Here is a 13022-nt window from a genome sequence, read left to right on the forward strand (position 1 = left end):
TACTAATTTTAAACATCCGTGGGCTAGCGAAAAGCATGAGATAAATCAGTGCATTGAATTAAAGAATTATTCAGAAAAGCAATATTGAACATATCTTTAAAAAGTTACGAAAACTTGAATATTAAAAACATAAGAGACATTAGGGATTCAGAGCTGTACATCCCGAATCAAGCTTACTAGAAAATACGTTATCTTCCCTCCGCAACTGATAGAAATAATTACTACATGACCTCGTTGATTGCTATAAGAGCACCTAAACAGCAACAAACCATACCATAATTGTCCCAAGCTACAACACCATTGTCAAATACTCACAAAGTTTCTCCTCCGTATCGAACCCTGCGGATCGATGCTGTTCAAACTGCGCAAACTCTGGCGAATACTGTTACGCCGCTGAAGACGCTGCTTCTGCCTGAAGCGGGACTTGAACACCCAGCACATACAGATCAACAGCAGCAGCAGGAACACCAAAATCAACGCAGACAGCATCGCGATCGCCACCGTATCGGCTTTCCAGAACAGTGGGTCAATTTGAACCTGGGTAAAAGAATGAAAAGTTTAGATAGGTTGATGCATCCGTATTTGAAGTGTTTCAACACACCTTAGGATCGATTTCACATAGGAAGGCATGCCGTTCGTGACATTCCTCGATCTCCACGTTTCGATAGATAAACGAAGTACAGCGATCGATATAGTTAGGATCCTGAATCCAAACTTTCTCAGCCGACCGCAGATAGCGGGACTGTTGTTCCAAGAATCTCCACAACACGTCGTAATCCCCATGAATGAACGGCAACGAGGCATTGTCCGAACGGCAGAAATCTCTGGCTTCCCGGAAGCTCATCGGTGCTCCGACATACATGTAGCAAGTGTCCACGAGCAAGGTCCACCCGGGAGGGCACTTTCCATCAAGTACTGTTAGATTGTTCATATGCAGCGGCAGGTATTGAACTTCCAGCAGCTGCGGGTCATCGTAACGGTCTCGAATACGGCCTCCTACTGCCAGCGTTTCGTTGAAGCTCCAGAAGTTGTGCTTGGCATCGATTTTCGTCTTCCACACGTCCAAAGTACTATAAACAGTCAAAAATGTTAGCGTAATTTTAAGAAAAAAAGCCTTCCAAATAAATATTTACACAATACAATTTACACAACGTAACAGAACAACAGATAAAATAAAATAGTAACATCTACACGTACCTATTCCAGAACTGGAAGTCAAATCTGCGAACACATTCGTACGGTCGTGTCATGCAGATGAGAGTAGTTAGTGGAGATATATGTAAATAAAATAGAAGAAACAAAGCATGCAAATTTTGAAATTGTTTCGACCAAAATTTTGTGTTAAGTTCGGCATTAATATATATTTTTGTATTCTATGTTTCTTATCTACAACGTTGTATTGAAAATAGATTCATGAATTGCCTATTGATTTATTCGTCTGTTGATCACAGAAGGTTGTTCAATAAGCAAGGTCATATAACTTTTTTACAGTTGATTAAACTATCTAACAGCTCAAGAATTAACAATCTCACCTTCAGTATTGGAAAAAACCCCATTTTCAAATTACAGTTCACGATAAAAATATAACTAGAAAAGTACTTACATCGATCGGTTGACTGTTATCATTTCATAATCATTGTCCGGATTGGCGAAGATGTTGTCAATGTAGTGTTGTCCAGCGGTTCCTGCCACGATCGTAGCTCTTCCGCTCCAATCGGTTGCTACATTACTGAAATGAATCAAAAGGTTGCTTTAGTAAGAAGGCGCTCTTTTTAAACTTAATCAGTTATTAACCGATAAGCTGAAATAAAATGTATAAATAATAATCCAGAATAAAGCAAACGCTTCCTTCGAGAAGTTTATACTCGAGTATCGTGTCTTCAATCGCACTTGTGCCGTTAAGGCAAACTTACTCATAGAATCCATTATGCGAGGTCGTCTGATAGATCGGCAACCGAACTCGATCGAATCCAGAAACCTCGATGATGCGACCTCCTCGATTACTGTGTACGTAGTTGTAGCTGAAATTGGAAACAACCTGTCTCAGCACCACAACATCCCGGAACCCGGCTTCATTCTGGGAGAAATAGTTGTTGTGAACGGTGACTTCCTGATACGGTGAAGATTGACGCCCCTCAACGTAAAGTGCCGGCCTGTTTCGGTTCTTCACGAAGAGATTGTTATGAACCCATCCTCTGAGCGACGTTGCTGACCCTCGAGAGTCGGCCCGTATCGATAGACCTCCTTGGTTTTCTTGCAGCAAGTTATTCTAAAAGATGGAATAGTTATAAAGTCTGTTTCAATTGAATCATTCTTCACGTCTCACCCTAAAATATAATGTCTGCATGTTCTGGACGTCTACTCGGACGGTGGCTTCACAGGAGGAAAAATTCCCATACAACTGTCGACAGTTGCGTACGAATCGATTGCGTTCCAACGTAAGAATTGGCGAAACCTCACCAACAGTGGAATAGTGAAGCGCACCTCCAACGCATCCCATAATCTCCGAGTTCGAAATGTTGTGCTGAGCGTCACGATCTACGAAGAAAACAACAATCGAATTAATCTTTTAATTAAGCTTAGAAGATATTGAATGAACTCACTGAATCCAATGGCAGAAATAGGAAGCGTAACTATTTCAGCAATGAACCCGTGTCTTGCCGGTGCACCACTAGCAATCAGTCGCACACTCAAAGCCGGTTCTTCCGTCTTGAAAAGTTTCTTCTGATTATCGCTGTCAGCATCTACGATTCCGATGACTTTCGCACTAACGTTGTAGATGTCTCCATCGAGCAGTTGGATCATATCTCGCCGTCCGTATTCCTTGGAGTGGTTGAACAAATTCGATTGCAGCAACCTGAAGCCCAAAGGCTTCACTCGGTATGCGCTTTTGAAAATCTTAACGCAGTTCACAGGATTATTATCGTACTTGTAATAGACCAGTACTCGTTCTTCCAGCGTTATTTCTTTGTTGGTGTCGCAGATGTCGATCATTGAGAACAAATTGTACGGTAGATCCAGGTCTTTCATCGGGCTGTAGCTGGACTCATCGCTCTCACGACCTTCACCAGTCAGCGAGATGGCATTGATTCCATGTCCCAAAGCCTCGAAGATGTTCAAGAAGTTCAAGTGAATAGCATCGCTCGGAGACACCAAATTGACGGCATGATGAGCACTGTTTCGAATGTTAACGAAGCTTATACTCGGGTTCTTCGATATCGTTTGAACTGCCGGAGACTTTTCACCGTGAAGCATTCCTGCTCGTTCGATACGAACGAACTCCATAACACTTTCTACTGGTCTTGCTGTTCCGTGAGTGACAGCATCGTGAATCCTATGCTCGTACAAACTTGCCTCAAAATCTTGATTAGCGAAACGAACTCCTCCCCAATAATTCCTTTGCTCAGGTTCTCCATTACAACTTATGAACACAAACTCGGAATCCCACTGACACTCGTGACGTCTCCCGTACAACTGACCGTTCAAACGTTCCGGACATTCTTCCAATCGAAGTTCGTCTCCATGGCACTCCATCGGTTCGACCCACGTCCAAATTCGGGTTAAAGAGTTCGTATGGAACTCTATGCGACGATCATGTCCGAAGAACACGTCCAATGGATCATATCCCAGCTCTCGGCAAACAACTTGTGCATTTCGCTCCGTAAACCTACGATCACAAATCGGAATCCATTGAAGAGTTGTGTGGTTGTAATACTCCAAAAAACCCTCTCTTATTTTATCATTTTCCCGATCGCTTCCCGAACAGTTCCGATTAGCGCACAGCCGAATCGAGTCGTAGTTGATCATATTTTCCAAAGACCGCTCCACACGATTCATCTGCTCAGAAGCACTTTGGAAAGGTCGCATCACAATCTCAGCATCACGAGTTCCCCTAGCTATTAAAGTGCCTAACACTAGAATGCCAACATTGGGAGCAAATTCCATTACAACACCCGGAAATATATTCATCGTTACTCCTGGCATCACTGTGATGTCTGCCTTGATAACATACGGCTGCTCCCGTCTGAAAATCGATAAATCTTCTGTTATGCGTCCTCCTAGATTGTCCAAATCAACGGATCGATTTCTAGATAATGAAACGGAAACACTTCCATCGATTGCATCTTCCACCAAGTAAGGTCTATACTGGGCCTCTGCATGATTATTCCAGTCATCGAAATCAAAAATTCTCGTTTTGATGTGCTCCTCATCCTGCGAACCCCACCAATTCTCTTTAACGTCCAAGAAGTTGTTCAACCTAGCTGATTTAATTCCCGCAATCAAATCGTAATCCTGTTCATTATTCGAAATCACGTTCCGATAGATCCTTATCTTTTGAACGCCTCCAAAGCCGATAACACAGGTCGGATCCTTAGCATTACCCCGATCACCTCGGATGAAGTTTCTCATTTCTGATCGTGTTGAAGCCACCTTCTCGTTGCTCTCGATGTGATTGAAAGCAAACATGGCTGGTATTTCGCCAAGAATTTCGCTCTGACTGTCCGATCGGAACTCGACCAAATACTTGCCAGAATTCCGCACAATCTTATTGTTGTCGATTCGCAACTTCTTCTCCATTCCCTTGAACCCGATCAGTCCATGGGCACAAACGTTTTCCGAAAAAATGTTCGACGATATGTTTACCGCAGCGTAGTGGCCGTCGATAATTATACCGAACTTCCTATTTCTGGCCCAAGTATCGTTACCCAGGAACACGGAATGCGTGAAATTCTCGTTGTACTGCCAAACATATGGCAAACTCAACTCCAATCCACCGAACGAGTTACTTTCAACCGTTGTGTCCTGCAAAACGTAGTGGAACAAGTTGTTCGAGGAGCGAAGATCTTTGGAGAACTGTCGAATTCCTCGCCCGTTATCTCTGATCATACTGTTGTTGATGTGAATGGTTATCTCCGAGATATTGCTCTCGTGTACATCCCAAAAGGGTGAATGAATGAAAACGGCTTCCTCCCGATTGTGACTGATCTCGCAGTTTATCAATTTTATGGATTCGTTAGCTTTGCGAAGGTAAATTTCGCTCTGCTCTCCTAGATACCGATTATAATATGTACCGGTGATACCTCGGAAGTTACGTTGGATTTTGGTTGAAGTTATCTGTAGCGTTGGCACCGGACCTCGAACGATTCTGTTATAAATGTTTTGGATGGGTGCTTGAATCGAGCGTAGTACGATTACGGCACCTCCAAGAGCGTTGTGACCACTTTTGTATTGGAGAATTGCTCCATAGCTGCTCGTTGTTAGTGGAAATACCGAAACATCTCGTTTCACTTGCCACACGTCGGAGTTTGTGTTCCCGGCTAGCGAATCGTAGATCCAGATGTTTTCCGTTGACCTGTTTTCAATCGGGTTGAGCAGCTGAACACCGATAACGTAACCTGGTTGACAACGAACAGTGATGGTTTTTTCAACGGGTGCATCTCGAACAGGAAGTGTGATTATATGTTTGATTTGCCATTGATCGATGTCGATATTGTGTGAATCTCGAGGTAACATTATAGGTCTGTAGTCGGAATCATCTACGTTGAAGTCCGGAACCATGTTGAACCAACTGGTAATTTCTCTTTGGTCTAGAGCTGAGATCACTGAGTCATGGTTGATTCCGGAAGCTCGATTATCTTTTATGATACTACCATGGATTTTCATTCCTAGTTGACTTATACTAATACCGTTTCCGCGATTACTTAAAAACTCAGAATTCTTTATATTATTGACTGAAGTTCCAGCGTAGATGTCCGAATAAATAATTCCCAGACCATCTTGAAGGTTCTCAACCACTCGGATACTATCTAGATTATGCCTGGCAAAGTCCATCTGAAGAGCTGGTTTGAAAGTATTCGTCATGTAATCAAACAGCCCAGCTTTTTCGATGGTAACGTATTGAAGATCAGCCCGTTCTGCTAGAACTCCGAATCGTAAACCGGCCCATGCTCCTTCATAACATCGAACTCCAACGTCATTTTCGTGTGAACAAGAGTTCTCAAATTCTCCGTGAGATGCTCGTTCTGAACGGCACTGTGTTATATCGATATCATGTTCTAAACAGCGTACGTTTGATAGTAGTACATCCTCGGAAGTTCCAGCTCCAGGAACCTCAGATCGCTGCAGCCTCCAATCTCTTGGATTCAAAGCCAAACCCAATTGGTGACAAACCAGCGCTGCATTGATCATCGTCCAACCGTAATCACAAACCGTTCCCCATCGACCATCGATGTACACCTGCAATCGACCTTCATGGTCTGACTGACCACCGACTAACCTTACCGGGACTTTCGGTGTTTGAGGTTCTGCCGGTCCAAGATCCGGAACTGACTCCGTATCGATATCGACCGCCATATCTGGGTCCATCATGATAGCTTCGGTCGTGTCGTTATCCATCATAACTGCCTCCCGTTTCAAAGTGAACATAATATCATCCGGTTTTCGACCCCGAGCTTCCAATTTTCCAGTAACCATCATACCGACGCTTGGCGCAAAATTCAATATCACTCCCGAGTTTAATATCAATTTCCCGCCTGGTCTCACATTGATATCTCGCTCTACGGTGTAACTTCCCGAGGGTAATATCTCTTGACCATCAACTTCTCCCCCGATTCGATCACTACCTTCCTTGAAGAAGAACGGCACAAACTTAGCGTACTGAGCAATGGTTTGTGTACCTGGATTCGAATGATGCAGCAAATAAGGGAAGTATTCTATTTTCGCCAGATCGTATCGATCTTTCCGGTGGAACAATCGCTCGTAGACTTTTTCCTCATCCTGGTATCCAAGCCAGTTGTAGGTGACGTTTAAGGCTTTGCTTTGGTCGGAGAGTTGCGAGCCGACCTCGTATCTGGACTGTGGATTCGAAATGATATTTCGGAAAACTTCTACGTCGTTTGAACCAATCACAATCGGTGCAGCTACTCTGGATCGCGGATTCAATCGACCTTCACCTCCGAGCCTCTCCCCTTCATCCTCAAGGGGCCCAAAAGCTTCCTTGATTATGTTATTTTTCACGAAATTTCTTGTAAACAGCAAATATTGTGTTTTGCTGTCCGTGTTAGTCGATAAACCAAGGGACACCACGTAGATACCCCTGTTGTACATGAAGTAATTATGCTGGATTATCAATCTAACAGGAAGAGCACGGAATTCTTCCCAAGGTTTGTTGCGTGTCAATATTGCTCCGTATTTTCCCCTCAGGAATTGGTTGTACTCGATTTTTCCTTCTAAATTGAGTATAGGACTTATAACGATTGAAATTTTATTCGAGTGCTCGAAGTTGTTGTGACCTATTTGTAGTCTCAGTCTTCTGTTTTCTATTGTTTCGAACCAGCAGGATTGAATATCGATCGCGTTGCTAGTGCTGTCATTGAACCAGTTCCCTGTTATGTTGACCCACGAATCTCCGCAGTAGTTTCCGTGTAAAACACCAATCTCCAAATTTTTGACGATGTTTGAGTACTCAATGGTTGTGGTTTGATTGAATTCCAAAAACTCTTGGCGATCTTTCGTCGTTTGGTTTAACCATACCGAAAATCCATAACCACGGTTTGAGCTCAAAGAACTGCGAGATATGTTTCTATTTCCTCCGTAGTAAGTGATGTTGATACCATCTCCGGAGTTGAAACTGATTTTTGAGTCCGTTACATTGACGTCGCCAGCTCCACTAGTGACGTGCAAACCTGCCGCATGATTATTGTTTGTAATCGTTGAAGCGTGTACGTGAACCTGCGACCGCAGATTGTCGATGGCAATACCGCGACCACCATTGTCGGCAACCGTGGTCTGAGTCACGTTCAGATCATAAGCTTTCGTTGCACCTGCCGTTACACGAAAGTGTGCTAGCACTCGACTTCTTGACTCGGCTCGTAATCTAATGAACATTTTTTCCCTAGTGCTGGTTACACTTTGAGGTCTCGTAGAATTGCGAATGTTCCAGGACGCTAGCAAACGATCATTCTCAGACATTCCATCGTAGATTTGTATGGTTGCAGTTTCATTACGAGTCATTTCGAAAAAGACAAAGTGGAACGTTAGCACGTAGCCGGGACCTGTGTTTAGCAATTGTGAGCATTCTTTAGGCGAGAGAGCAAATTGTGACTGTTCGAACGATAGTTGTAGGGGGAATATCTGCCAAGCAGTTGTCGTGAGAGTACAGAAATCGAATACTTTGCTTCGATCAATTCTCTCATCCGCTCGTAGGTCGTGGCCAACATAACGTATTCCATCAGCTCCATTTTCTCTAACCGTAACGCTATCCAGCAGCGTTGATCCGTAACTTGAATTTACAAATATTCCGAACCCCCTGCTTCGTTTCACTGTCACTTCCTTGAAGGCAAACGCTGCTTCGTGTCTTGTAACGTTGATTCCTGTGTAAGACGAATGATCTATGGTTACGTGATCGAGGATCGGCGGAGTTCCTATAACTGATATGGCTGCCTCAGCACTGCCGCCTCTTCCGGTGCCAGCCCGGACAATTTCAACGTGACGCAACTCCGAAAGCGAAATGAAATCATATAGGATGTGATTGTGAGCCAACGTTTCCTTGCTTTCGGCATTTTCAAACCGTATTCCCCGCCAGTGAGGCGTCACTTGATCAAACAACGGCAAACACTGAACCCCGATATCACTATGGTAGTCACACACTCCCGATCCGATTTGTCTCGATTTCCAGTCACATTCAAACAGTGAACCTTCCTTCCCTGCGCACTTAGGATCCTCCAAAAGCAGCCTTGGGTCATAGTTCTGGATCTTATCCATCCAGTTCCAGAAACGACCTCCCTTGTATCCCATCTGTCGACAGGTGGTTTCATAATCGGCAATAGTCCAACTAAAAGAAAAAATATTTTTATTTAGATTTCCCAACATCAAATTGATTTATTAAACCTACTTTTTGGAGTTGGTACACACGGAACGCCACTTGCCCTGGTTCAGTAGCTGCAACCGACCGGCCACCGGGCTAGGTCCATCGACCAACCTGGCTCCGACATCCCGTGGATCGGCAACAACATCTCGATACCCCGAATTGGGAAGCGAAGTAAAGGTGATTTTGTGCTCTGATGAACCCTGTAAAAAGAGAAAAACAAAGTTTAAAGTAACCTATAGAATTTTATTAAGAAATTTTGTTCTAAATGCTGGACGAAAAATAGGTTTTGAAAACTGATTTACAACGTTGTAAAGTTTAGTCTAGTGAATACCGCCCTAGCCAGGCACATCTTTACATTTGAACAAGCAAGTACACCTCCCAATTAACAGAACATCAACACAACACGTAAATCATCGCAGCGTGACCAGCGAGCAAGTCTAATAGCAATGTAGGTATCAACCAACAGAATCATCATCATAGGCAAAAAAAACTGAATTCTCTCACGGTAGCCTGATAAAAACTGTTTCCACTACTCTCGTTTTCCTAGCATTTTTATTTCTATTGATGTGTAATTTTTACATCAATCTTTTAAAGAGAAAAATCAATTCTCTTTATCAAAAAGTACGATTTTCCAGTCTATTGGAAGTTTGGAGTTGAACTTACTCAACAACAAAAAACGATGAAAGTTTTAAACTATGTCATATTCATTGTTTGCTGGCATTGGAATTTCGATGTACTGATACTTCCGTTATTCAAACAACATTAAAAGGGTTTAGAGTAAAAAGTGAGTATAAAAAATTTAAATTGTTACCATCGACAATGGGTCAAAAACGATGGTTTTGAGTTGTTTTTCCAATATCTCCCATTATGCAACTCAGATAAAACCAAGTTACAATTCAGTCATTGTGTAGACGAACAAATTCCATAATCGAATTTTGAAAACAGAACATATACTTTTTAGCACAATCGGTGTTGATTTAGAGGTGCAAAAAAAAGAGTTTTAATTAATTTTTAGAACTTCCCTTCTACAAAATAACTGGTAAGCCCTAGTGAAAAACTATGTTTAAGATGCTCTTTAAACATTGAAATGGTTAACAGTTCGGAGAAATTTGTGATTTATTTTGAAAGGCAATTTTGAAACATTTCACTTTAACCCACAGTTATCTGAAAACGGGCAAAAAGTTCCAGAATGGTTTTTGAGATACACGCATTCATAACTGTCCCATTTCTTAAGGGGGTGGGGGGGGGGGGGTAGGGTCTAACACTTTCAAAAAATCGATATTTTTATTTTTTAATTTTCTTATTGTAAAACATATCAAGTATGTTGTATCAAATTTTCAAGTCAATTGAAGCAAAACTGTAGAAGTTATAGGCCTTTATCTCCTCCTTTCTAATACTGCAAGAAAGCAAGAGCAGAAACTTCAAACGCGTTTTTCTCGAAAGCACATTTTTAAAGTCCGTGGACATCGTCATTTGAAAACTACTTATCCGATTCTTTTCAAATTTGGAACATATTTTCTACATATAAAATACCAGACCCCAGCGTTTTTCTTTTTTTTATACTTTGGGGAGATTTTACAGATAAAAAATGGCAGATTTTTTCGTGAAAAATCGCCACCCTTAAAGAACAAAACTTTATGGGGCCAATTCTGTCCATTTTGTTCCAAAGGACATGAACCTGTACACCCGTCGGGAGCTGTGCCCAAGAAGACATTCAAAGACGAAAAGAAACTGTTAAGGAAATAGAAAAAAAAACTGAAAAACTGGTACCGGATGACACTGTAAAGACTTTGATGGAGGACAACGAGCGAAAATGCGTTCAATTTTGCACTCAAGGCTCCATTGAATAAATTTTCTTTTGATTTTAGAAGTAAATGTATGTATAAAACTATCCTTAAATTTTGGTATGATTCTAAACATTAAAAGAAAATTGGCATGACATTTACCGTGTCGCAATAATTTCGTGTTCAACCTTTAATAACTGAAATAGAGGCTCTTTGGCTCTGAGGGCTTCATATGATTCATTTGAGAAATTCGACATGATTTTGCCATCGCATTATATAGTATAGTATGTTTAGTAAAAAAATAATATCTTAGTTTTCAGAAGTTGTGCCTTTTTAAATTTTGAAAAATATGTAGTAAACTTAAATGTTCTTCAAAAAATCTGCAACTGAAAAGAGATTGATTGAATACATTGAATTTGATAAAAAATGTTTTTTTCTTAAACTTGTTTTAAAGTGAAAAACGACAGCGAATCTGTAAAACGAGAAGAATTTGAATGTTCTATTTCACAACACTCGTCATTTAAAACTTCCGTTTCACAAACTGTTGACAGTAGCAAAATCATCGGCAAAGAAATGACACTATTAGAAACAAATGGATACCGTAAACTGGGGGAACTTTGATCAACGGGGTAACTTTGATCAACATGAAATTTTTGCAGATAATCATCATTTACTAAGTAAAAAGTTAAAATATCTATAAACTTTTTACTACGTTTGAAAGTCTGTAAATTGAGTTACAAATAAGCTAAATTTGGTTTTTATAATGAGATTTTTGATATTACTTCAAATGCAATTTTAAAATCTTAAAATATCTGATTTTTTGAAGGGTCACAATAAACATTTCTCCTGATCAAATTTTAGCTTAAAGGAGCAAATGGGTTGTTATATGTTTTTCTTCGTTTAAGTTTAGTTTAAGTGATATTTTTTATTTAATTTTTGGATATTGAAAAAAACGGTGATTTATCATGAGGAAGCCCGTATAGAAAAAATTGCTTAAGCCCTATCAGTTAAGTTTGAAGAAAAAAAAAACATGGTAACAGTGCGAGGACCACGGGAATTACATGAAAGCAAAATTTCATTTGTTTTCGTGGCCAAAATTTTTTGAGAAATCTTTATAATTTTTACCCTTAGATGTATGCAGCAACATCGGCCATCTTTTGATTAAAAATGTTTTTGAATAAAAAAAAACGTTGAAAAAATTATTTAAGTTCCCACAAAAATTACTTTTATTGATGTTTGTGCCTTCTGTGTTTAATGGCACCATAACAATAATTTTGAAGATGTACATAAAAACCATAGTGATCAAAGTTACCCTGAAAATCAAAATCTGGTTTTGTAACGAACATTTAATTATCATCACCAATGTTGTTTGAATTGACTGCAATCAATGATTATGTTTTATACTCCTCCCCAGAGTAAGTGTTTTAAAACATTTAAGTATTACGAAAAAGCAACTCCTTCCAAAATATTCAAAAATAATTAAAAAAAAGTGATCAAAGTTCCCCCAGTTTTCGGTACTTATTTAAAAAATTACGAGTTTAAAGTCTCTCAAACAAACTTCTTTGGATAGTGTAAAATTTTTCTTAATAATTTAAATTTTTGCCGGCAAGTCGATTTCATCGTACTAAGACATCTGGTTTCTATTTCATATTTTATTCTACTTTATAAGTACCTACACTGATGAGTTTAGTATATTTTTCGAATGATGAGCATAATATTGAACCATTATTGTGTACTACATGAATTAAAGAAGTTGGAAAAATGACGGAGGAAATAGCTTTTCTTCCTAAGAAATTTATTCAAAAAACGATTTTTATGTATTTTTAACTGTCATTTTAATGTAAAAAATTGTAACATCTGTTTTAATTTTTTCGGGTTTAATACTGCTACTAAAAAATTGAAAATACCATATAGATAATGTTTCGTATGCAGTAGAGTGTAAAAATCCTTTAGTTAAATCTTTCCCGGGATCCTAGGAATTCCAAGCAAAAGGGCAGTCAAATTCCTCGATTCCCGAAAAAGCTAAAATAACCAAGAAATGGACACTCTTTGAAGTATCCCTAAAAGGATTGTAGTCTTGTTTTGATCGAAATTTTTAAAAACTTTATGACAACCCTTGAGTTCATGTAGCAATAAATTTTTTTTTTGTTTCGATTATAGTCGTTTTACCATCTTTATGGCATTCGCGACTTTATCAACGTTGCAGTTGGCGGATCGCTATTGAAAAACTTATCCGGTACAACTGTGTTCGATGTTTACTCTTGGGCTCGAACTCGCGGACATCGGCTCAGGAGACAACAGACTTGCCAACTGAGCTATATCACAAGCCCCATGTAGCAATAAATGGGCAACAGCTATTGTATGAAAAA

At 40.1% G+C, this 13022-nt stretch overlaps 1 protein-coding gene across 5 annotated transcripts in view; it reads right to left on the reverse strand.

The window, feature by feature from the left end:
* Positions 1-13022, reverse strand: part of LOC129744085 (protein bark beetle-like) — an 86568-nt gene that overhangs the window by 11005 nt on the left and 62541 nt on the right. For 3 of the 5 annotated variants that reach the window (XM_055736438.1, XM_055736439.1, XM_055736440.1), the window contains exons 3-10: positions 8894-9069; positions 2604-8833; positions 2327-2538; positions 1914-2269; positions 1604-1729; positions 1198-1221; positions 602-1070; positions 316-537 (exon numbers count right to left, since the gene is read on the reverse strand). In XM_055736438.1, the coding sequence (XP_055592413.1) occupies positions 316-537; positions 602-1070; positions 1198-1221; positions 1604-1729; positions 1914-2269; positions 2327-2538; positions 2604-8833; positions 8894-9069 (7815 nt within the window). Of the gene's footprint in view, positions 1-3; positions 24-315; positions 538-601; positions 1071-1197; positions 1222-1603; positions 1730-1913; positions 2270-2326; positions 2539-2603; positions 8834-8893; positions 9070-13022 lie in introns of all 5 variants that reach the window. The other 2 variants (XM_055736443.1, XM_055736441.1) reach the window with 2 other exon arrangements.

The sequence above is a fragment of the Uranotaenia lowii genome, chromosome 2 (genome assembly GCF_029784155.1).
Source record: "Uranotaenia lowii strain MFRU-FL chromosome 2, ASM2978415v1, whole genome shotgun sequence".
Taxonomy (NCBI): Eukaryota; Metazoa; Arthropoda; class Insecta; order Diptera; family Culicidae; genus Uranotaenia; species Uranotaenia lowii.